Below are 27,965 nucleotides of genomic sequence, written 5' to 3' on the forward strand. Positions count from 1 at the left end.
AGTAAGCAAACAGACTAAAAGTCAAGTTTGCGCCTGCAATTGATGCAAGTCTAACTGATCCCACAGGTAGTGCAGGAACAGGGCAACTCGTGGCAAAGGTGGAACAAGCTCCGATCACTAATCTTAATATTTACCTTTAATGCCAAAACACATCTCCAAGAAGGGGATGTATGATGTTTTGTATTAAAGGCAAGGGGCCACTACCCAGACCGGTTTCGACCTTTATTGAGGTCTCGTCAGTGGGAGCTAGGCTTAGAAATACCAAGATTTAGTAATACAGAGCTTGTAAGTATTTCGCCAAAACAAGTTACCATAAGGTGTTTTAACCTTATTAAATAAAAATCTCTGGAGGAGATATAAATGTAGAAAGTATTTTTACCTTGGGTATAAATATATGTTAAAGATACCAAGCAAATTTAAACCTGGTTTTACTCCATTTCCCAAGTAAGCAAACAGACTAAAAGTCAAGTTTGCGCCTGCAATTGATGCAAGTCTAACTGATCCCACAGGTAGTGCAGGAACAGGGCAACTCGTGGCAAAGGTGGAACAAGCTCCGATCACTAATCTTAATATTTACCTTTAATGCCAAAACACATCTCCAAGAATAATATATAATATATATATATATATATATATATATATATAGTGGCAAAAACTCACCACTGAGTAAAATCTTTCTACTCCCCAAGATGAGCAAATCCCATGAGGACCATTAATAAATGTCATCAGTGGAAGCCAAACCCAGACCTTTACTGAGGTATGTTTAAGTACTGGGATATCTCTCCAAAAACTTAATCAAAATCAAACATTAATCAAAAATCAAAATTAAACAAAATCACTCTAAATCTCACTCCATGACCCTAAAGGATCACTACTAAACTCATTACCTCTGACCTGAATCACTCCAGGACAAGAAATTGAGCAGTGGTTCCACTCAGTGACAAGCTCACCTTGCCACCAAGAAGAACCCTCTGCCCAATGGCAGGCTTACTCCACCACCAAGCACAGCCACTCATATCCCAGGGAAAAGCATTCAGCTCAGTGGCCCCCACCTCTGTGGAAACCACTTCAGCAAATTTCTCACAATATAAGTAAAGGGAATTCTCCAAAAACTCAGGCAATCCCCAGATCACTCTTATCTCAGTGAGTGACCTGAAGGATCATTTAATGCAATACTCAGCAGTGGTTCTACTCAGTGACATGCCCAGTGGTGGGAAGTTCACCCTATCACTGAGTAGAGCTGTTCATATTCCAGGGAAAGGCATCCATTGAAATGGCCATAGGACCACTTCAACGGACTTCTCACATCCATGCAAAACTGCATCAGTGGGAGCCAGACCCAGAAGAGATATAAAGGTTGAGTAATGCAAAATTCATATATTATCTATATACAAGTAGTAAAAAGGTGTCACACTTTATTATCAAATTACTCTGGATTACAGATAGATATTGAATGTTTTTTTTCACTTGGCTATACTATAAATTAAAGTTATCAAGATTATATTCTTAGCTTATGCTTGGAGAAAGGATTAAATCAAGAATATACTTATTTGGCATTTTTAATTATAGTATAACCAAATGAAAAACTTTTCCAATTCCAACCCTCTAATACACTCTTGTTGTATTAGAGGGTTGGAATTGGAGGTGATCATCACTTGCTATGTTGGATAAAAATGAATATCACATTGAAAAGAACAGTATGTAAGAAACCTTTCCTTCATGCTTGCAAGGTGATGAGAATACATCATGAAAATTATGGAGACTACCATTAAAACTTTATTTTAATATAAACCAAAATAAACACTCGACATTTCGACCTTCACACATCATCTGGAGTATACACATATATACAAAGAAACAAGCTGCACTGCAATCTACATGGCATGTTAAAGTTACTGACCAACTGTTACAACTATTGGCCTGACCTCTGGTGAAAAAAAAATACCATGTAGATTATAGTGCAGCTTGTTTCTTTGTATATATGTGTATACTCCAGATGATGACCTTAATGTGAAGGTTGAAACATCAGGTGTTTATTTTGGTTTATATTAAATTAAAGTTTTACTTTAACACGGTAGTTGTTTTTTCCATAATTTTCATAAAATAAAATAAATATATTCCGTGTGATGATACAGCATTCCCCCTTTATGCGGGAGTTCATGGTACCATCTAGCCCCTCCAAATTTTATCTGGACTCTGGAACCGACATAGGCTGACGAATCAGACCTATGGCTGGGTCAGTATTCCTGACTGTAGTCCGTGTGTGTGTGTGTGTCCTCAGACCGGTTTGCCTGCTTGTGGGATGAAAAATACCAGATAAATTGGCGGAAAAAACCCTGCTGTCCATGCCCAAGACCGGCTAACTTGGCTCATTGAGCTCCTCACGGCATTGACGGGAATCGAACCTGGGACACTCCTTTCCCAGGCATATGGTTGTGAAGCGCAAAGCCATTAGGCTAACCGTGCAGACCATAATTTTCATGATGTAAGAAAGTTTTACACGAAACATATTTTACACGAAAACTGTGGACTCAACTGTACAAATATTAAGTTTTAAAAGAGGTAAACCGTGAGTAGACATAACTATACAAATAAATAACGGAAAAACTCACGTAGTTTTTTTCTACGTGAGTTTTTCCGTTATTTATTTGTATGTACAAATATTATTTAAGAAAAATTAAGTAGTTTGAAAACAAGAACCAAACATTCCAGTCTCAGTTGGAAACTCTGAAGAAAACATTGATTCATTCATCCAGGAAGGCACACAAGTGAAGCAGTCTCCAAGGATAGAAAAACATTGATTCATTCATCCAGGAAGGCACACAAGTGAAGCAGTCTCCAAGGATAGAAAAATAAGAACACTATAATAGATACAAGAAGTTAAAGAAGCAATCCCAGGAAAGAAAAAAAAGCATATGGAAAGTTCCTAGCAAATAAGTTGGCAGATGCCATGTGTAAAAGTAGCTAAACAAAAGTTATTAGGTATATAGAAAATAAATATCAGGAAGGTGGTACAATATTCTGAAGGCTATTGAAAAAGCTTAGAAATGGAGGCAAGAGTACTGTAAAAGGAATAAGAGATGATAAAGGTGACATGAAGACTGAAGATAAGGGTATCCTAGCAGAACAACAAAGGGTTGCATGCATATAACGGTTTGTTCATTGTTCCCTGCTGATGACAATTTGACTCTGCCAAAATATTGGAAATATTAATTAAAAGTTATTCTAATTAATGTATGAAGTACATTGTAACTTCCTTAAGTAATATCACTATCTTTGCCTACATAGATGGGATGCTTCATACTCATTTGGTGTAGTTATACTGAATGACATGGAGGAAGCAAGCATATTGTAAAAGTTATGAAGACAACTCAGAGAAATGCTGCAATATTGAGAGGATGTTGACCCATAAAGATAAAACGGTGATAGTTCTTCTGGATGTAGTCTGATCAGAGCTTTTATAAAAGCTCTGATCAGACCACATCTGGATTACTGAGCTTAGATGTTATGTCACCAGGATTTGGAGGGAATTAACCTTGGAGAGGATGCAGAGGCTGATAACAAAAATGATATCAAGACTGCACAATGTTGGTTATGAGGATAGACTGAAGGCATGCTAACTCCTGTTTGATGGATAGAAGACGAAGGGGGATATGATTGAAACATTTAAGCTGTTGAAAGGTATTTATCAGATTGACACATGGATAGATTTTTCATATGGTAGTGCTATGTTCTAAATCTAGTTTTTTACAACAGAGACGATATCTTACCTCCTTTCCACCCTACCAGTTGTATATTTTGCATCCCATCTTTCCTTTATTAATTTTTTGAAAACTTTAACCTCACATTGCATTAGTAGCTCCATGTATATGCCTACTCATAAAGTTAGTTCAGATCTGCTTGACCACAACAACAGCTCTGTCATTAATATATAAGTTAAACAGTAATAGCCTCAAAACATACTGCAATCGTGGCCGGTGAAAATTTTAAGTGGGGGGGGGGGGGTGCTGCATATACAAAATAAAATTTTTTTTTTAAATTCTTTTTTTTTCCTAAGCGGTAACCAATTTATTAATAAATAAATTTACATATTAAAAAATTGCTTTATTAAAAATATTTCACCCTCACCATGAACAAACACCAATAATAAAAGTTTCGTATCTCACAGAAATAACGCTCGCAAGCATACGATACACTGCCCAAACGAGCAGTGTTGGAATCACTTGTAATGAGAAGCGCAAATGAATATCGGTGAGGCTAGCTGCAATTGGCCTAACATGGTAATTCTGACACTGTGTTAGATTGCAGTGCATTTGTTTCGTAATCTAAAGTGTTAATCGAACAATTCCAATTATTAACTATTCAATTATTGTCAAAATATAAGCTGTAACCTTTAACATGTTGTATTGCATTTATATAATGTTGTAATGCATTTATATAATGTTGTAAGCATTGTTATTATTTATAAACACAAACAAAATTTAATTTTTACATTTTTTCCTTGGGGATGCTGCAGTGTCGTAATGCTTTTGTACGAGCTGCCACTGATACCACTAGAAACCTCTTCCAAAATATTACTTTACCATACACAACTTGCTGATACCTGACAGCCAATCTCCTGTCCAACTAACTCAAGTCTTTAATTACCAACTCATCATATGACAGTCTCTCATAAGCCTATACAAAATATTAATATAATACTGTATGTGCATCTCTTTGTCCAATGCATTGTCCAATGCTTGTAATTTATAAGTAAATTAATAAAATATGACTTTAAGAAGCTAATGCTGATCATCACAAACTACTGTTAACAAACCAAAAAAATTTGCATGAGGTAACTTTGTGATATGAAATCAGTTTGCCGTTTCCACAAGATTTTCCCAAGTATCCACTGTAATGAAAAACATTTCCTAAAGGAATGTCTATTGTCTATTTTGTATGAAGTGAGAGTCACTTCTTAGAGATGCCTGTTTCAAGCTTTAATGAGATCTCACCCAGTAAGAATTAAATTCTTGACAATTTTAATACATTCTATTTAGATGCAGTTTCACACTGATTTACTAGATTCAATTCTTTTCAACTCAATTGCAGAAGTCATTCTTCTATAACATATAATAAAAAGTCCAAATTGTATATGACTCTACTTTGTGGGTTAGTTGCATGAAGTGTTTTTTGCTGCATTAAATAGTAAGTTATATTTGACGGAAAATTATTTTCTTATTTTATTTTATATTTTATCCTAATGTAGTAAACAATAAAACTGCACACATGAAACAACTGCATGTGCAGACTTTAAGCAGAGTGTTTAATCAAGATTGTAATCAGTAGAAACAATACATATAAATCTTCTTAAAAATCTTTGTAGTATATTAAAAAAAAGCAAACAAAAAAACTGTGATGAGCAATGTTAATAGTTAGAGAAAAAAAAGAAATGTAGATCTTACTTTCTGACAGGCTTATTTCACATGCTAAATTATACATTGGAAAGGCACTCAATTTTAGTTTTTTTTTTTTTTTGAAATTAGGCTCAATAATCTTATTTTAAATCTCATTTTATAAATCATCTTTTAACAAAAGATTATTTCATATTCATTTAGATATTATCAGCCCAAGATCCTGATACGGACAGTTCTTCACTTTTGTTTTTTCTCACCAAAGTTCCAGAACAAGGTATTGTAGCTGTAGATGGGAAAGTGGTTATGCAGTTCACACAGAGAGAAGTGAAAAAAAATAAGGTAATGAACCTGTTAAGAACTAATGAAAATATACTTCTTAATTATACATAAAGGTTTTAAAAATTATTTTAAAAATCATATAAGCTATATGCTGATAAAAATCTTTTTTCATTATACATTATACTTTATCACTGCGTTTATATTTCTTTAACAACAAGTTATGTTTTTCATAGTAATATTCAAATATGTTATCTAATTTTTAGGTATATTATGTTCACAGTGGCAGAGAAATTGGTCCAAATGAAGGAGAAGATTTTCTAAGCATTATCGTCACTGACAGAATGCCTCTCATAAAACAACAAATAGCACGTGAAATTTTTATTACAATTCTTCCTAAAAATACATTTCCTCCTCAAATATCTCTGAAAAGATCTATTATTGTGGAAGAAACACAAAGAGTTGCAATTACAGACTCTATATTAGCTGTTACAGATGAGGATACTTCACCAGCAGAGTTAATTTTTCATATTTCACAGCAACCTCATAATGGATACTTGGAAAATACCAAACCTCTTCCTGGCCATGAACGTAGTTTGCATTTCACAAAAGTATTTAACTTTTCATTTGAAGATGTTCTGAATGGATTCATCAGTTACAAGCAATCAGAGTATAGGTATATTTAGTTTTAATTAACTAAACATTCTAATTAATGGATCAATATAATTTAGAGATATGTTTCAACAAGTTGAACAAGTAATTCTGCTTCATAAAAACAATAACATTGAAAACATAGAAAAAAAAATTCAAAGTCAAAAAGTTGAGTTCATACATCAATAGAAGTATAAATTTGATACATTGATTGTTGTATAATGTATAGTTTTACTGATTTTTTTTCCTTTTCAAGTAAGTTAAATCCAAAATATTTCAGTTTTCTGCTTATTAAATATATTTTTTGGAAATCTGAACATTCTCCCAAACTTTACTCAAATTCTATGTGTATATATGCAGTACTTTTATGGTTCCCATATTATATGTTGAACTAATTTTGTTAAATAATTCCATTGCACTGAGATATGTTTCAGACCTTATTGGAAAATTGTCATCCATCCCAGACCTCTGGGAAGGATGATGATTTTTTTAAGTATGTATCTGCAGCTAAAGATTGGTTTATTATTTATTATTATTCAGGCCTCCATGGAGTCAAAAGACTCATTGTGGGATGTCCTTCTTAGGAAACACAAAGTCTATCATATCACTCTTGAACTCATTGACCATTCTTGCTCTCACCACTCTATCAGACAATGCATTCCACGGTTCAAAGACTCTCCAAGCAAAAAAACCACTCCTCATTCTCTTGCTCACAGCTTCCTTTTGTAACTTCCAGGGATGGCCCTGGAAGTCATCGCTTCTTCCTGCTGTTCCACCAAGCAAAAGAACTCCACAATGGAAACTCTGTAACTACCTCTCAACAGTTTAAAAGTTTCAATCATATCACATCTCCTTCTTCTATCTACCAAACTCTGTAGTCCACATTCCCTCAGCCGATCCTCATAACTAACACTGTACAGTCCTGAAACCATCATTGTTATTCACTCTGTACCCTTTCCACGGTTAATTTATCCCCTTCAAATCCTGAAGACCAAATTTGAGAACAGTAGTCTAAGAGTGTGGTCTGATCAGGGTCTTATACAATGGAACAATAACTCTTTTATCTCTGCAGGTCGGCGTCCTTCTCAGTATCACAGCAATCCTCTGGGTTACCTTCACCACTTTTGCAATATGTCCTCTAAATTTCAGTTTTCTATTAATTATCACTCCCAGATCTCTTGTTCCCCCCTACTTCTTCCAGTACAACTTCTCCATTTGAGTATGTAGCCTCCCATCGATGTATCCCAAACTTCAAGACTTTACATTTTGCTGCATTAAACTGCCACCCCCATTCATTTACCCATCTGTCTAGTTTATTCAAATCCTCTTGCAGGGCTGCTGCATCTGCACTATTACTAATAACCCTTACCAGCTTCACTTCATCTGCAAACAACTGAATATCCCCCTGCAATCCATTGATAAGGTCATTGATATAAAGGTTAAACAATACAGGTCCCAGTACTGAGATCTGTGGGACCCCACTTGTAACCTTCTACCTCCATGATATTGCCACACCATACATAACTCTCTGATACTTATCAGACAACCAATCCTGAATCCAGTTGACTACCCTGACATCTAAACCCATGTGCTGCAACTTAAATATCAGCTTATGTGATTCCCTGTCAAATGCCTTTGCAAAATCCAAAAAAATGGCAGTATATGCCTTTCCCTCATCAACTGCTCTTGTCACTTTATTATAAAAGGCAATCATATTACTAAAGCATGTAAACCCCTTAACAAATCCATGTCGACTCTCACAGATAACATTACCCCCATATGTCCAACTCATTATATGGTACCCCACTAATTTCTCCAAGATCTTAACAACTACTGATGAAACACATAATTTGACTTCCAGTCTGCTATTACCCTTATGCAATGGCACTATCTTACCTTCCTTCCATTCCATGGGTACCTTTCCTGTAGCCAGACGTTCATTGAAAAGCCAGGTCAATGGAGCTGTCAGTTCTTTAGCACATTTCTCTCAAAATCCATGGTGAAATACCATTCAGTCCTACAACTTTGCTGACATCCAGGGCACTCAGTATTTGGAACACATTCTCCTCTTGCACCTCTAAACCTCAAACCTGCCCTATCCCTCTAATATTAAAACTTACTTCTCCAGGATGAAATACTCAAATGAAGTGTTTATTGAACAACTCCACTTGTCCTCTGTATCAGTCACTCTATTCCCATTTTTTCCCACATTGTCATTCTTCAATAATTATTTCTCCTCCTACTGGCCACATAGCTAAAAATTCCCTAGGATTTTCTTTGGATGTTAGTGCCAATCTCTTCTCATATTCCAGTTTTACCTTCCTTACAATATTAGTCATTCTCCTTGCCTTAGTTTTATATTCTTCATGTATCTGCTCTCCACCCCTCTCCTTATATCTCTTCCATAACCTCTATTTCACCTGCAATTCCTGTTTGATATTGTTTGTGATCCACTTTACACCAAATTGTGTCCTCTTCTTCACTCATGGAATACAGCTTACTATTGCTGCTAACCAATATTCCTTCACTATTTTCCAATCACTAATGATATCCTGGCCTTCCAATTCTGCCTCCATGGAACTACCTCAAGTTGATATCAAAGACTATTATAATCACCTGCCTTACAATTCCACATATGTTCCCTTTTCTTTGCTACTCCTGCATGTCTATTCAGGGAAGAGATGTCATCTCGGATATTATCAGCTCTTCTGATGCTATGACAAAATCCAAAACTCTTGAACCTCTTGTTTCCTCTATTACATGTTGCCTAAGACATTTGTTCCTCAAGACGAAGAAGAAGAAATCAACAATACATTATGATTTGAAATGTCTAGAGGAGGAGGAACAACATCTACAGCATGTTTAGATTGGAGGGAAAAAAAAATCAAAATTTAAATAAAGGAGTTTAAAATTTCAGGATAGCTGATGGCATTATGTGGTCTATGTGCTTTCTTGATGCAGTAAGAACAATCAGACAGTGCATCCATTAGTTGGAAAAGAACTGAGTTTGCTTTTCATCACAACAAAAGGAACCATTATATGGACGTTTTTTCAGTTGAAGGAGAGTTAGGAAAATGGAGACAGCAGAATTTTTTCTTCCAGAAATTTGGGTTTTTTCATCCTGCATACAACCAGCTGGTGCAGTGTGCAGATGGTGATTAGTGATATAGTGTAGACTGAGAATTAAGTTAAGAGTAACAGTTGTGTGGAGCATGGTGTACCCTCCTGCAATGTATCATGTAATAATAATAATAATAATAAAATAATGATGACAATAACACAGCATACTTAGAAGGATCACTTGTGAGGAAATAATCAAGAATGTTTGGAAAATAGGATTTTCTAGTATTCTAGTAGGCATGTGAACAAATTGTGTGAAATCGTTTATCCATTTGCTATCAAATTATCTTGGTATCTCTTCCTGCTATATCAGTGTAGTTGGAGGAAGCCAGTTGGTCCAGGAACATTAAAATAGCTGAGAAAGTTTCTTTGTTATTAGGAAAGTTGGACTAGAGAAACAAAATCAATATTTACAAAAGGAACTTAAAATTCAGAATACTTAGTGGCATTATGTGGTCCTATGGTTAGGTTTACCTGATTCTTGCTCAGGAGTTACACAAGGCTCTGTTCATTCACCTGATCAATTCTTTTTGTAGCAGTAATAATTGTTTCCATTTGACTGCAAATCCAATACAAAGTTTTTCTGAAACAGCGGGCTACTCTTTCTCATTTGACAAATCTTGCACCACACAAATCACCAAAGTCTTCAGAATATCAACTTCTACAATCCTAACTTCTGATATCTCCATATCATTCTTTAAAGGTACTGATCACATTGTTAATTTCAATTATAGTAATACTCACTCTTGTTTTATTTATTTATTTATTTATTTTAAATTCTTCCCTTTCTTACTTTTGATGATGTCCAAATCGCTAGACAAATTGAATTTCTCTTCTTGAGATTACTCTCATCTCTAGTCTCTCTCTCGCTCTTAGCATAAACATATTACAAATATTTTGAAAGTTTATTTTTCACTTGGTTAGACTATAATAAATTTAGTTTAATCCTTTATCCAAGTGTGAGCAAACAAAGTTTGTGCCTGAAAGTATCTTCAGGACTGGGATAAGGTGGTACAACACCGGGCAACTCATTGCAAAGGTGGAGCAAGCTAACATCACTCCTATCTCAGTATCTCCCATAATGCAAAACACATCTCCTTGCGGATATGTATAATGTTATGCATTAAGGGAAGGGCCACTACCCAGACTAGTTTCGACCTTTATTGAGGTCTCTTCAGTGGGAGCCAGGCCCAAGTGGAGATATGAGGCAGAAGCATTAGCAAGGTCATCTCTACCTATATGAGCTGCCAAACAGTGTGCCACCTTTTTTATTAAATTACTCTGGATTTAGAGTAATTTAATAAAAAGTTTTATGAATGTGAGCAAACAAAGGTTGCACCTGAAAGTATCTTCAGGACTGGGATTATAGTCTAACCAAGTGAAAAATAAACTTTCAACATCTTTCTCTAAATCCAGAGTAATTTAATAAAAATGTGGCACATTTAGCAGCTCCTATAGGTAGAGATGACCTTGCTAATGCTTCTGCCTGGTATCTCCACTTGGGCCTGGCTCCCACTGAAGAGACCTCAATAAAAGGTTGAAACTAGTCTGGGTAGTGGTCCTTCCCTTAATGCATAACATTATACATATTTGCAAGGAGATGTGTTTTGCATTATGGGAGATACTGAGATAGGAGTGATGTTAGCTTGCTCCACCTTTGCAATGAGTTGTCCAGTGTTGTACTACCTTACCCCAGTCCTGAAGATACTTTCAGGTGCAAACTTTGTTTGCTCACACTTGGATAAAGGATTAAACTAAATTTATTATATTACAAATATTGTATCCCCAGAATGCAAAAAAAAAAAGAGGTTATTTTTCTTTCTATCAAAGCATTATTATTACTTCCCTCTAAACTTCTATTGATGGTATTGATGGTTGGAATTTGTGATTTGAACATCAATATAAATCAGAAATCCATCCAACCAATTAATACTGTTCTCACATTTGGGATGGTGCCTCTAAGAGTAAAATATTTGACTCAATGTAATAGAGAGTAATTAGGTTGAATAATGAATCAGAATATTAAATTGAGTTAGTTTCAGCTGCTTGCATTTTCTGTAAATTATTATTATTATTATTATTACCCAAGACTCCATGGAGTCAAAGACTCATCTAGGAGGTTCTTTTATCATACGTACAGCTCATCCTACTGCATCTGAAACACACTCAAATTCTCTGCATACACCACACTCTCAGGCAAGGCATTCCAATCATTCACAACTCTGTATGCAAAAAACCTGCTTCTCAATAGCTTCCAGGGATGACCTCTGATCTGCCACTGTTTTCTGCAGAATCTCTCGAGCATTGGTCCTTTAACAACCCCTTACTGACTTGTAGGTCTTTATCATATCTCCTCTCTTCCTCCTATTCACCAGCCTCTGTAAATTGCATCTTCTCAACCTTTCCTCATATTCGACATTCCAGAGGTCAGAAACTATCTTACTCAGTCTCTTCTGGACCCTTTCCAATGTCTCTTCGTCTTTTTGAAAACCAGGTGACCAAACCTGGGCACAGTAGTCCATTTGTGGCCTAATCAAAGCCTTATACAATGGAACAAGAATCTCCCTTGTGACCAAAGGGCTTCGTCCATATGGACTGAGCTACGGAGGCTCATAATAATAATAATAATCTATATACTTCAGATGATGACCTTGATAGTAAGGTCAGGTGATTATTTTAGTTTATATTAAATTGAAGTTATTACTCTAACATGGTAGTTGTCTTTTTAATTTATTACAATGAATTCTGATCACCATGTATCTGTGAAAGACAAATCTGAGTTGCTTATAAATTACACTCAATCCTCTGTTTTCTCAGCACTGGACTCACTTTTTTTACATGCAAGATGTGTTTTTTTTATTTCTTCTTCTCTTTATGTTTTTTTAAATTAAAATATCACTTATGTTTTTTTCAATGAAATAGGTTTAATTTGTTTAGTGATGCAGCCTGTTGTGGTTTCTGTGAAAGTTTAATTTTTTTTTTTCTCTCCCTTGTTTACAACCTTATTGTTTTGGCCTGATTCTACTGAAACTGCTACTGGGAATCCTTAATCAATGTAAGAAAACAACTATATTCCATATTTGATGGAATATAGTTGTTCTATGAATGAATGGTGTAATCTGTGCACACCTGAATGATGTCAATGGAGGAAGTGATTTCTTACCCCCATCATTTTGGTCTGAATTGGACTAAATTTCCAGAGGATCTTGTGATGTAAGAAAAAACTATTTCAAATTTGGTCAGAATTGTTTTCTATTATGATCCATTGAAGTTTTCAGAGGAAAAAGAAGATAAACAGTACTCTTTGGCCATTTTAACTTTTTTTTTTTTTCAAAGTTTTCTCAATCTGTCATTAGCTACCAGCTATGATGTATAAGTATGTCGTCAAACCTAAGTATGTCGTCAACCTAAACATGGATGTGAAGTGTCCATTAAAATTGCAATATCATTGATATTCCATTGAAGTAACATAGATATGTAGTGTGAGATAGCTGACATGGTTCATCCAGATAGATGCTTGGGTGGTTAATAGGATTTCATATTTCATTTTCATCATGTTTTTGTAAGCAGTTCCAGTTTTGCTCTTAATCTGTCAGTTGTGTAACTTTTTTTTTTTTTTTTGATATGCTAGAATAATGTTCATAAAGAGGAAAGTTAAAAAAAAAAAAAGAGTGAAACAAGAAAAAATTTATTCATGTTTCCCCTCTGTAAGCAGGTATCCTCTTATGTTCATTACACGAATGTGTTTTTCATAATGTCACTAAACAGGCACAAGAGTCATGCATGCTCTCATTCTCATAGACACAGTTAAGTGATGAAAGGAAGGTGACCTGTTTTCATAACTCTGGTGAGAAATTCTTTTTTTTCTTCTTCTTCTTATTATTATTACCCAAGACCCCATTTAGTCAAAGACTTATCTGGGAGGTCCTTTTATCATACACACAGCTCATCATACCATGCTTTAAATACACTCAAATTCTCTGCTGACACCACGCTCTCAGGCAGGTCATTCTAATCATTCACAACTCTGCATGGAAAAAACCTGCTTCTTACTCCACTACTCACACTCTCTTTATACAGTTTTCAGGGATGACCACTGCTTCTGCAAGTCAGTGTTCTCACATCTGAAGCCTTTGTGTTGTCTTCACATTTTTGGCTATGTGTCCCCTAAATTTCAGATCCTCATCCACTATCACCCAAAGATCTCTTATTTCCTACACCTCTGATAATATATACTCACCAAGCATAAATTCTACATCCCATCTTTGTTTTCTAAATTTTAAAACCTTAAATTTTGCAACATTCAACTCATATCCTGATTCCCATGCTCAATCAATCAATTTATTCAAGTCTTCGTGTAAGACCACAACATCTTCTCTACTCTTAATGGTTCGTCCCAACTTTGCATCATCTGCAAACAACTGAATATCTCCATTCAAATCTTCACCAATATCATTAATATACAAATTAAACAGCAATGGACCTAAAACAGACCCCTGAGGTATAATGCTAGTGACTTTCTTCTTCTGGGTTATTGCTCCCCCATACACAACTTGTTGATACCTATCAGATAACCAGTCTCCAATCCAATGCACTAATCTAATATCCAATCCCACCCGCTCTAGTTGGACTATTAACTTATCATGCGGTAATCTATCAAAAGCCTTTGCAAAATCTGAGTATATTACTGTGTATCCCTCTCCTCTGTTCAAGGAATCCATCACCTTATTATAATGACTAAGTAGATTAGTAAAACATGACCTCCAGCAACTTAACCACAACACCTGACACACAGATAGACCTATAGTTTGATGCTTGAGTTCTATCACCTCCCTTATGAAGCAGAACAATTTTGCCCTCCCTCTACTCCTTTGGAACTTGACCTAGTGCAAGTCTCATATTAAAAAAATATGTCAAGGCAGATGTCAACTCCCTGGCACATTCCTTCAGAATACGTGGTGATATATTATCAAGTCCCACAGCCTTATTAACATCTAGTTTGCTCAACTCCCCATACACCTCTTGCTCACTTACAGTCAGTATCTCTTCCCCATCATCAACTGCTCTCAATTTCTCCTTAAAGTCACATTCACAAGAATAAAAAACCCTTATGAACTGCTCATTAAGTATCTCCACTATATCTTCCTCAACAGCTGTCCTTATACCATTTTCTCCAATCAATGTTATCCTTCTATAATCATTGTTTTTTTTTTTTTTTGCTGGCCAGATATCGAAAGAACTCCCTAGAATTCATTTTGGCTTCATTAGCTAACTGCTGCTCATACCTTACTTTTTCCGCCCATACCAACCAAGTTGCATGGTCTTGTAATCCTCTTGGAATTGGTTATTACCACTCTTCTCATGCTGCCTCCATAATACCCTTTTCCCTCTTATCGCATACTTAATCCCTTCATTCATCCATTTCACACCTACCTTATTTATCACCCTCGGAATACATTTAGATATTGCTTCTACTAGATAGTTCTTGAATATCCCCCAAGCTGCTGCATTGATCTCTTTTCCAGCTTATTCCTCATTCCATTCTACACTTGCAAGCTGTCTTCTGAGCTCTTTAAACCCCCTCCTCTAGTTCCAAATATACCCTTTTCTCGCAGAGGTCCTCACACTGCTGGCAACCACCCAGATAATAACTTCATGGTCACTCTCACCAATTGGAGGGTGATTGAACACCTCATTTATAATTACATCCTCTGATGAGATGATCAAATCCAAAATCCTCAATCCTTCTGTGCCCTCTGTTACATACTGTCTGTTTTAATTGTCCCTCAAAAACTCAAGAAACTCATTTTCTTTACTTCCAGTTGCTATCTCTTCATCCCAGTCTCTATTGCCATAATTAAAATTGCCCATAATGATCACCTTTTTTATTTGCTTGGCTAATTTGATTATACATTTCACTGTCACTACTATCCACATTACCAGGTCTATAAACAACATCCAACCACGTATTTCATTCCATTTACCTCACACCATGCTGCCTGAAAACCACTGGCACTATTTTCCTTTTGCATCTATACTTTTTATGGACATAACTCTTTCTCTATCATCAATAGAACTCCTCCTCCTCCCTTTTTATCCTTTATCTCCTCACAAAACACATCATACCTTTACATTTCTATTCCTGTGAGGATGTCGTCCTCATCCAACCATCTCTAACTTATTCCAACAATTTTTGGTTGAATAGATATACTCAATTAATGCAACCATTTCATTTGCCTTGTTTCTTATACTTCCAGCATTTGTATACAAACACAGCAGTTCATTCCTGGCTCTGTAGCTAGTTCCATTGATACCACTTATTCGATGTGATTTCTCCATGCTCAACTCAAGCCATATCCCTTTCTCCTTATTCATCTTAGAGCCTTCTTGAAATTCAACTGTTTCCTCTTGATCCCAGGTCATCCTCTTCCTTTTCTGTCTACACATGCATTTACATCCTCTTGGAGCATTCATCTTTCTCATTCTGTGTTCACTTGTCCACCCTGAGCTTCCCTGTCTGTCTGTCTTGCACACCTGTTCTCTCATTCTCTATACTCCTGCCGCTCCCTTCTTCATTCATAATCACATCTTCTATCTCTCCTGTCTTACTCTTCTGCTCTTCCACATCACTTCACAGTTGATCAGATTCATTCTCTGCACTCACTTCTCTATCTTCCAGCAGCAGTCTCTCAAAGTGACTCACACCAATACCACTCAAATGCAGTTCACCACTTTTATAGAGTTCACTTTGTCCTTCAAACTCATTCCGCACATTAACAAACTGCACTCCTTTCTCCTCACCTATTTCCACTAACATATCATTCATAATCCTTGCTCTCTGCCTCATCTCACCACTGTCATACCTAGGCAACATGCTTGCTTCCTTTCTTGTCACACTATTCTCTTTTATCTGTCTCTAAGGAACCTCCTGATATCCAATCTCATGTGTTCTTTGTTTGCAGTCAAGTCATTTGCACCTTATACAACTACCAACTCTTTTGCTCTCTTACTCAATGCCTCAATCACTCTGCTCATTCTACCTCTAGTAAAACATACTTTGTGCATCCTCTCGTCCAGCACACCTTCAATAATTGAATCATCATACAATGCCACTCGTGGGTCTTTCATTACCTCTTTTATACCCCGACATTATTTGTTTTCATCATTTTCACTCTCCCATATATTTCTCAAATTTTCTAAACTGCATTCTGCATCTATTTCATTTCTTGCCTCATCCTAACGAACTCAACTTTCGCATCTTGCATCAGATTTTCGCTGTCATCCATTCTTTAGAATTTCCAAACTTTTGAACCCTGCATAACACTTTCGTGCTCATTCATTCTTTCATGTGCGAAAGAATGAATGAGTCTTTTGAACTTTTGAATCTTGCTTCAAACTTTCGATTTCATTCATTCTTTCTAATTTTTGAGCATTAGAACCTTGCGTCACACTTTTGCTTTCATTCATTCTCTGAATTTTGTTGCATTCCACCACATTTGCATCATTTTCGTGTTTCTTACCATCAATTACATCTCCTAGATTGCTCATTCTCTTTTTCAAAACTTTTTTAACATTTTTTTGCACCATCCTTCTCTCTCAGATGAGTGCTCATTCTCCTTGTGGCATTCTCGCTACCAACACTTTCAGTCATCAGCATATTAGCACTTATCAAGTCCTCATTCAGCTCACACTTTACACACACCTTCCTGCCATCCACCTTAAATATCCACAATTTATCTATGTAATCAAATGAGTGCATATAGCACACCTCACATTTCATGAAACGAATGAAGTCGAAATTAAATTCCTGCATGGACAAAGCCACTGTCATCTTTCCTTTGCCAGTTACTAAGTTAAGCTCTAATATCAACAAGATAAACAAAAATATTTACATGGTGCTGTTCATCAGAATTGGCATCACTAATTCCTCTGCTCTCTTGTAAACCTGTCAATGTGCTACTGCACATTGACAGGTTTACACACTTATTCACAGTTTAATTCCGAACGCACAGAACAAACATTTCTTCCTCTTCTTTCATTCCTTCTAGTGCTGTGCTTTTTGTCAATTCACAATAGCAATGTATAATAGGGTTAAACAACCCTTCTTCTATGGGATTACCATTAAAAAAAATTAAAAAAAAACATTTAATTTCTAGTACAGGAACATTTTTTGCTGTCCTGGTTGGCCAAGTAGGTAGTATCTCTGCTTTCTAAATTACTGTAGATGAATTGCATTGCAACATGGATGTTTGAGAATGCCTTTAGATGATAGATGATCATCATCCAGTGTAAGAATGCCACTCTGCTTATTGCAAAGCTGAAGTGACTTTCAGAAGTATTATATTTGATCTCTAGAGCTGGTTTTTTAGATTATCTAATTATTAGTTCTCCATAGTACTAAACTGCTGTGGGGCAACGTTTTTGGAGATTTTTATTCAAAGGAGGTCAGAAAGAGGAGAATCTAAGTTGGCTAAGCTGAACTTGTATAGATTTTTGGATTGAGCATAAGAACAAAATGCCACATTTAAGATGAAAAACAGTGAAAATGAGTTACTAGAAAAAGTAAAATGAATAGATTCAAGATGAAAGTTAAATTTATTATTATTGCACAGGCACCACCATGAAGTCCAAACTCATCACAAGAGACTCACATATTACTCTTCATTCAAAAAAACTAGTCCTTTCATCCTTACTAACCACACTCTTACTCAATTTCCAGGAATGACCCCTCCTCCATCCCTTGTTGTGCCTCCTCTAGCCAAGTGCTGAAGTATTTCCTCTGCATCGGTCTCATGAAATCTTTTAATTACTTAAATGTTTCTATTATATCTTCTCTTATCTGACTGTCACTCAACTTCTGCAATCTCAATCTTCCAACCCTCAATCTACCATTATATGGAGCTGTAGTATTAAATCCCTCCCTCTAGTATTAAAACCTTCTTCTCCAGGATGAAATACTCCAGTGTTCATTGAACAACTCCACGAGTTAAAATCTCCCATAACAATCATTCATCTTGCACTTACCAAGCTCAACTGACTAAACATCTCCTGCTCTTCACCCTCTATGCTCCCTGACTTGCAACACCCCACCAATGCACAGCTGCAGAAAAAAGCATGGCACTGAAATGCTTTCAAAACCATTTCAGTGCCATTTCCCTCCAAATCTTCCACTTTAAGAGAACATAAGTTATACTTATCATATGCAGTACTCCACCACTGCATTCCATTCCTATCCTGTCAATAAATGTCAATACCCTGCTACTTCTATTCCTGTCAGTATATCATCCTCTGTCAATCACATCTCAGAGATCCCAATAATCTTTCTACAGGCTGATGCTATCAGTGCCACTAATTCATCTCCTTTATTCCAGATACTCCTGGCAGTAGTATAAAGAATCAAGGCATTGTCACTGTTTCTATACCTATCATTATCCTCTCCAGACTCCACTTTATTCAGCATTACCCAGTGTATTCCCCTTCTACCCATCACCTATTCCCACAAGAGGCCACTTCTGCTACCATCCACCCTGATAGTGCTAGTGTCCCAGCATTATACACTGACTTGTTCAGAGAACAGCATTCTCTCCAGATGCCTACATCCTTTCTCATTCAAATGCAAGCTGTCTCTCGCATACAGTTCTTCTCTGTTCTCAAATGCCCTCCAAACATCCACGTATTCCAAGCCTCTCTTTCGACACATTCTGGCTATTATGCTATTCATTATTGATGCTTTTTTCTGCAGCTGTGCATTATCATATCTGGACAACATACACACACACTATCTTCCCTCTCTTAGTCTTCTTTTGTATAACTTCAAGCATGAACCTCAGATTTCTTGCCACCTGATTCACACTGCTTCTGAAGTCATTCATGCCCACCATCACAATAATCTCATCCATCCTTTCACCTCACTTAATTGCCATAGTCACACTATCTATCGTTCTTCCAGGTAAATGCTCCACAGGCATTCTATCTTGAACACCATGGATCATTGAGTCTCCATAAATCACACCTCTTACCACTCTGTTTCTTCCTTGCTCACCTGCATCCCTCATTCTCTTTCTACTCTAACACTCTCTTTCTTTGTTCTCCTATTTATCTGTTGTCCTGTCATCTCTCTATCCCTGATTCCAGTACTCTCTTGCATTTTTCTTATTCCCTTTGTTTTACTGGTTCTTCTATTCTCTTCCCTTCCATCATCTCCATAACTCCCTCTCACTCCTACTCTGATTCGCTTTGCATTCATTGTTTCCAATCTCTTTTTTTTTTCATGCTTCTCAACTTGTTCCTGATGCATTCCACTTTTTCTTTCAGCACATCTGTCTCTTTTGCTTGACATTCATCCTCCCAATTAACACTATCTTCAAAAACTTCACAATATTTCAAATCTACTGCACTCTCTACTTTTATTTTTTCATTCACATTCCATTTATTATCTTCATCCTTAATCATGCTACTCATCTCTCTCGGTTGGTATTCACCTGTTTCTGATGTAATGCTGCCGAGATCCATTATACTAATGTCTAAATCACCAAGTTTTTCCCATTTTCTACATTTTCTGCAGATATGCACTCCCTGGTCTCTTACCTACCTCATATCTAACTGTTGGGATGCATACATGCTGCAAGCACCACACACCACAAAATTCTGTAGTATGCTATGTAAAATGTAGTCCTTAAATGTGGGAGGGGGGGGGTTGGTGATAAGCTATTCACAAACTGAACTGTGGCTGTTGCCATTATTCAAATATTTTGCAAAGTACTAAGCACTAAGATCCACTACAAAATGTACCAAAATATTATGTTTTTAAGTATAAATTCCCCAACTGCAAATTACTCACATACCATGCATTGTATCTAACTTAGATTCCCATAATTTAAAATAAAAAACTCTAATAAAAATAATGAAAATTTATTATATAATATTATTGTTATTATTATTATATTTTGCTGCTACTGCTTAACGCATCCAACTCTGACCTTGCCCTCTTGGTTATGGTATATTGGTTAGATGGATTGAAGATTAACTATCTGAATAATACCAGCAAGTTGTGTATTATGGAGCAGGTTTCCAAAGAAAGAGGGTAACCAGTGGTGTGCCACAGGGTTCTGTTCTTGGATACCTGTTTAACTTGTTTGTTAACAATATTTCATGTTGATTGACTGAGGATCATCAGTTGTTTGCTGATGATGTGAAGTTGGGGAGAATTATAAGTAGTAGTACTGCTGACTGATGATAATTCTCTTCAGGAACATTTGAATAGGCTTTTGGCTTGGACAATGGAGTGTGATTGTAGTTTTAATATTAATACTTACAAGGTATTGCATTTTGGAGTGCAGAAATATAAGGTCATGTACTAGAGGATCTTCAGTTGTTTGCTGATGATGTGAAGTTGAGGAGAATTATAAGTAGCACTGCTGACTGATGTTAATTCCCTTCAGGAAAATTTGAATAGACTTTTGACTTGGACAATGGAGTGCAATTGTAGTTTTAATATTAATATGTACAAGGTGTTGCATTTTGGAGTGCAGAAATATAAGGCCACTGCAGGAAGTGGATGAGATTCATGATCTAGGAGTGATGGTTGACAGTAGACTGAAGTTTAGAGAGCATATTGCAGGTGTCACAAAGACTGCACATTGCATTGCTACTATGATAAGTACACTAACATGTAGGGATAAGGAGATGGTTGTTTTGCTGCTGTATAAAGCACTGGTCAGACCACACTTGGACTGTTATGCTCAAATTTGGTCATTGGGTTTTCATTGTGATGTGGGAACATTGGAGAGGGTCCAGAGACAAGTCACTAAGACAATATCAGGCTCCGGAATGTTGGCTATGAAGAAAGATTAAAGGAATGTAGATTGCAGAGTTTGCGGATAGTAGGAAAAGAGATGATAATGATATGATAGATTATTATTATTATTATGTGACGCCTCCAAGGAGTCCAAAGACTCATCAAGGGAGGACACCCACTCGATAGCTCTCTGCCTCCACCACTCAATCTATTAACCACAGTGACCTGCATAATCTACACCAATGCCATCTGCTGCCTACCACCACCACCACCAACAACAACAACACTAGTATTTTCACAGACAATCAGAAACATCCATGCCCACAGCAGGGATGTTTCTGATCTGCTCTCCAGCCAAAAGGCTGCACTGCAGCCTTTTGGCTGGAGAGCAGATACGATAACCACTTGGCCAACCAGGCCAAGATTGTTAATACTAATTATACTAATATACAAGGAGTGTTAAGGATTTTAAGATTCAGTATCCAGTTGTCATCACGAACCTTCCACAATATGCACGCTGACCCTTTCGAGGGGTGTAATAATAAGAAGAAGAAATAAGAAAATTTTTATACTTTTCAAATTTTCTTATTTTATTTGTAAAGGTAGAATGAAAAGTTGTAGTCTATAATAATCTCAACAGTTCTATAATAAATATTTAATTTACTCACATTAATGAATATCTATTGCCCATCCCAGAATCTTTTTCATGACCACAAGGGAGTTGCAACTTACAGTTTAAGAGCTGTATTCTTAGATCCTCCTTTATGCAATGAATTACATAAAGGAGGGTCTATGGTTAAAGCATCAAATTATAGACTGGTTAGTGTATCAGGAGCTAAGGTATTTTAAAAGCTGGGCAAGACCAGAATTCAGAAATAAATGGTAAATATTATATATTGGCCTCTTTCTCCACCAACAGTGAAAGACACCAGGTTCAAGTTACGTTTCACTATGGTTTACAGAAAACTTCCTACAAAAAAACTAATGCCCTCCTATTGTGCTAGACTTGGTCCAAAATTGCAGCTGTCCATATCACCTTCTCAATCTTTCATATTCAACAGCAAACCCATATTCAACAACAACAACAACAACAACAAAAAAAAACATTCAGCTAACAAACCATCATGCATTTGGTTTTACTTTAGAGTTCCCTGTTCTTTCAAAAGTCATGAAACAGATCAACAACAGCCAAATTCTTCACAACTTAGAAGTCTGCTGGCTAACATAGTTTATGCCATTTATGATCTGCCATTACTGCCCACTTTTAGATACAAGTCATGGAAAGGTTTGAGAGAAACTCGTATACAGGGTGGTCCATAAGTCATGAAGGGGTTTAAACATTTAATAACTTTTTTATTTATTAATTATTTTTATTATTTTTTGTTATAATGAAATACAGAACCTGGAGATTTTTTTATTTGTTACAATTTACTCATCTGTGACTTATGGGCTACCCTGTATTTGATTTTGACATTTATAGGGCATTTGATTGGTTCTGCTAAAAGGGCTTAGTCAGATAAGATAGCTTTGTGAATGTCAGTGCTATCAAAACACCATTCTATCTTATCTCTCACAAAAAAAGATCTTACTTCACTACTCTTTACTCTTGATAATACACAGATCTCCAAATAGGATTAGGTTTATGTCTTTAGGCTTCCTTATATCTTCATCTCCTTTTGGCATGAACACATTTCAACTATAGCTTTTTCAGTTTCCAAAAATACTTGGTGTACATTTCTGCTCGAGACACCACTCTACTGTATAACTGTTAACACCATATAAATCCTATATCTTCCCATCTTTGGAATACTGATAATTTGGTGCAAACAGATTAGCAGTATTGCATATTTCTAGTAGGAATGAACTTGCCATCTCCTATGAGATCATCCAAGTCCACTTCAATTGAAAAGCTCTTATAGAGGGTTCCCTTGCATCTTAGTTGAGATTCAAACCTAGATCTTTTCAAATGTCATGTTTTCCTTGCAACTGTGATCCTAATTTTGAATGAAGGAGATTATAGCTGTGCATCTTTTATGTATACGAGTTCCTCAAGAACTTTTATGTGACTGCACTTATGAGAAAAATGCATGCAGCTAGAAATTTGGTATTAATGCTGAACAGAGAATATAGATGATCATTTGGATGTTGATCCTTTATGCTATTTTTGTCTAGATTTGGGTGCTTGGTTTTCTTGGTGATGAGAAGTAGTGAATAGGATTCAGAGTCAAGTAACAAAGATGGATTGGACTGCTCACTATGAGAAAAATTTGAAGGTTTGTTGGTCACATAATATAGACTGATACATATATAAGAGGGAAAGAATACAATAGAAACATAAGTTTTAAGGGGATTTTATAGAGTGTATGCAGGAGAAATTTTAACTTCGCTGTCAACCAGAAGTGACAGCAGAGTTAAAACCTTTTTTCAGATTATTATTATTATTATTCAGGCAACATGGAGTCAAAAGACTCCATCCGGGAGGTCCTTCCTTGGAAACACAAAGTCTATTATACCACTCCTTAAATTCATTGACCATTCTTGCTCTCACCACTGTATCATCTATCAGATAATGACTTTATCTGACAATAAGGAAATCTCTCTCTTTGATTGAGAATGGAATGAGAAATCAGCTTTCTTCTTCATACGATTTGCCCCTTCACCATCCTTCTGAAAAGCTAAGCATTAATCGCACCCTCAAATTGAGCAGTTTCTATTTTACAAAATAAAGATCAACTTTAGACAGAAATCCATGTACTTACTGATTTATTTGTTCTTAATGGATATTCCAAAAAATATAGTTAAAAAGATTTTATTTTCAAACCACCCTTCTCTCCGTAATGAAGATAAATATATATCTAGATTACAAAGAGAAGGGTGGTTTGCTGACGATGCCAATTTAACTCTTTTTCCAGAATTTCATTGGTAACTTCAGTACAGAGATTTGATCACCATTCCATACATTTCCAATTTGTCTATTAGGATCACTGCTCTTTTCAAGGATAATGCCATTAAAGTGACTTTCAAGCCAATTCAAATGTTCACAGCCTTATCAGATCGCCTGAGGACAGTACCCTCTTTTACAAACTCTCAGGAGTCTATAGGATATTATACTCATGTGATTTGGCCTACATAGGGCAAACAAAAAGGAACATGTTGGAGACATTGAGCACAAAAGAAAGGAAAAATTTGGTCTAGCCCACCATACTTCAACTACTTAGCAATACAGTAGAACTTGGATATTTCCACTATGACATATTTAGAAGAAAATTTTACTCTAGACTTCTCAAAGAATCTGCGACAATTATCCATTCACATCAGTCTTGTAACAGAAAACAAGGATTTGTATTGGAAGATATCTAGAAGTCTCTCAACAGATCTTTTAAAAAATATCAGATTTCAGCTTTTTCAACAATGATCTTCATTCTTTACTAGGTGAGAGCTAGCATATGCCACATGACTGCATTCTTGTTAGGATAAATTTCTTTCTTTCTGTTGTAATTATTATTTTTTTTTTTTCAGCATTTGATCAAGTCTGTAGTTATCTCTTTTCATGTGCTTTTTATGTATACTTTCAAAAACAGTGAAGAAACCACAATTGGGTGTGATCAAAACTGGTTGTATATTGTTTAACCTTTATATCAATGACATTGCCAGTGGATTGCAAGGGGATATTCAGTTGTTTGCAGATGATGCGAAGCTGGGAAGGATTATTAGTAATAGTGCAGATGTGGTAGCCCTGCAAGAGGATTTGAATAAGCTAGATAGATGGGCAAATGAATGGGGGGGTGTCGGTTTAATGCACAAAATGTAAGGTCTTGAGGTTTGGGAAACATCGATGGGACACTGCATACTCTATGGGAGGAGTTATACTGGAGGAAGTAGGGGAGACAAGAGATCTGGGGTTGATGATTGATAGAAACCTGAAGTTTAGGGGACATATTGCAAAGGTGGTGAAGGTAACACAGAGGATTGCTGCAATTATGAGAAGGACACCGACCTGCAGAGATAAGAGGGTTATCATTCCGTTGTATAAGTCTCTGATCAGACCACACTTGGACTATTGTTCTCAGATTTGGTCCCCAGGATTTGAAGGGGATAAATTAACTGTGGAAAGGATACAAAGGCGGACGACAAAGATGGTTTCAGGTTATGAGAAGGTACAATGTTAGTTATGAGGATCGGCTGAGGGAATGTGGACTGCAGAGTTTGGTGGATAGAAGAAGGAGAGATGATATGATTGAGACTTTTAAACTGTTGAGAGGTGGTTACAGGGTTGACACTGGGTAGTTCTTTCGCTTGGTTGAACAGCGGGAAGGAATGATGACAAGAGGCCATCCCTGGAAGTTACAAAAGGAAACTGTGAGCAAGAGGGTGAGGAGTGGTTGCTTTGCGTGGAGGGTGGTTGAACCATGGAATGCATTGCCTGATGGAGTGGTGAGAGCGAGAACGGTCAACGAGTTTAAGGAGTGGTATGATAGACTTTGTGTTGTGGACCTCTCCTCGATGAGTCTTGACAGACTTTATGTTCTTAGGAATTACCTCCCACAATGAGTCTTTTGACTCCATGGAGGCCTGAATAATAATAATAATAATAATAATAATAATAATAATAATAATAAAAGTTTTTAAATTTGAAATGACTAATAAAAAATCCTTTGTTATCCTCAATTGATTTTAGTCATAAAAACTCAGTTCTAAAATGAGTTAATATGATTTTCACATATGATGTTGTTTCAGGGAATTGACAACATACACCAAATAATAACTAAATATGTACTTGTTATTTTCAATAGTTTTGGAGAGTTAAATTGGCATCTTCAGGGATTAATACAGTTGTATGAACAGGTACATTTCAGTAAATGAGAAAGAGCAGGAGAAATGCGTATAGGCCTATAGTCCTAAAACTATGTCACTTATTGACTTTGGTTGGGTGTTCTTGGCTATTGGGCTGATTATCTGCAGATGAGAGTTCCCCATATGAGAAGCAGTTTGATCAGTGGTGATCAAACTGCTTCTCATTTTAAGTGGGAGTGGAAATTTAAAATGCTGCATATACAAAATAAAAAAACTAAATAAATAAATAAATAATTTTTTTCCTAATTAGTAACCAATTATTAATAAATAAATTTACATATTAAATAATTGCTTTATTAAAAATATTTCACCCTCACCACGAACAAACACCAATAATAAAAGTTTCGTATCTCACAGAAATAACACGCGCAAGCATACGATACACTGCCCAAATGAGCAGTGTCAGAATTACTTGTATTGTGCAATGACAAGCTTAAACAAATATCGGTAAGTCTAGCTATAATTGGCACGATAATTCTCACACTGCGTTAGATCGCAGTGCATTAGTTTCGTGTAACGATAATTGAAAAAATATAATTATTTTCAACAGTGATACTCATCATAATTCAGCCGTGTATCTATAATAAATAAATAATTATATGTTATTTTAACAAAATAAAATAAGATCTACAAAAAATAGTTCACCTTCACTATGAACACTCACCAATAATAAAAGTTTCGTATCTCACAGACATAATGCACGCAAGCATACGATACATTGCCCCAAACGACACTGCTCGTTTGGGCATATGATACATTGCCCAAATGAGCAGTGTCGGAATCACTTGTAATGTGCAATGAGAAGCGCAAACGAATATCAGCGAGGCTAGCTGCAATTGGCCTAATGTGATAATTCTGACACTGCATTAGATCGCAGTGCATTTGTTTTGTAATCTAAAACGTTAATCGAACAATTCCAATTATTAACTATTCAATTAATGTCAAAACATAAGCTGTAACCTTTAACATGTTGTAAGCATTGTTATTATTTATAAACACAAACAAAATTTAATTTTTTCATTTTTTCCTTGTGGGTGCTGTGTCGCAGTGCTTATGTACTGCGACTTGATGCAACCATATTCGTTCAGGTTGGGATAGATCATGTGGGCTGAAGAAGATTCGAGGAACAGCTTCTCAAATTTAAATTTTCTTAATGAAGTGGCAATAATCAGTTGCTTGCAAAGTACAAAAAGCAAGCAAGGAAGGTGACTTATTCATTCAGTAAAGGTAGCAAAAGTGCAGTATGAGCAGCAGTTTACAAATGAAACTAAATGAAATCCTTGGGAGTTTTTCTGATATGTGGCCAGTAGAAGGAAGAATGATTATGGAGGTATGAAGTTGGTTAGTTAGTGATAATGGGAGAATGATAAACACTGAGGAGGATATAGCAGAAGTGTTAAATGAGCAGTTCATTAAAGTATTCCATCCTTGTGATCGTAACATAATGCAGAACTTCAGAGCAGTGGAAGTTTAGGGGATGGAACCACTGATGATCAGGTGGTATATGAGGAATTCAATAAACTTAATGTCAACAAGGCCATGTAACTTGATAGTATATCACCATATGTCTTGAAGTATATCACCATGCATATTTAACTCATGTTAAAAAGCTTTAACAGCTTTTTAACATGAGGCCCAAGTTCCAAAGGAGTGGAAAGAGGACAAAATTGTTCCACTTCATAAAGGGAAGAGTTGTGTTGAGTTGTGGCCAAGGTGTTGGAGTAGCTGGTGAAGACAAGAATTTAGGACAACATGGACATTTAGGTCAAGGATATAATGAGCAGCATGGCTTTGCTAAAGGAAGAGCTTGATTTAGCAATCTGCTTATTTATTTATAACAAGGGAGACTGGGGGGGGGAATGCATATACAG

The 27,965-nt window shown here is 36.1% G+C and overlaps 1 protein-coding gene across 1 annotated transcript in view; it reads left to right on the forward strand.

Moving 5' to 3' along the window:
• The window catches only part of LOC150100755 (FRAS1-related extracellular matrix protein 1-like), a 198,325-nt gene that overhangs the window by 153,133 nt on the left and 17,227 nt on the right, over nucleotides 1–27,965 (forward strand). Inside the window, exons 8-9 of the mRNA XM_090401883.1 lie at nucleotides 5,598–5,735; nucleotides 5,939–6,348. Coding sequence (XP_090258009.1) covers nucleotides 5,598–5,735; nucleotides 5,939–6,348 — 548 coding nt within the window. The remainder of the gene's footprint in view (nucleotides 1–5,597; nucleotides 5,736–5,938; nucleotides 6,349–27,965) is intronic.

This window comes from Typopeltis vanoorti, chromosome 12, assembly GCF_054136105.1.
Source record: "Typopeltis vanoorti isolate ZY-2024b chromosome 12, IOZ_Tvanoo_1.0, whole genome shotgun sequence".
Taxonomy (NCBI): domain Eukaryota; kingdom Metazoa; phylum Arthropoda; class Arachnida; order Uropygi; family Thelyphonidae; genus Typopeltis; species Typopeltis vanoorti.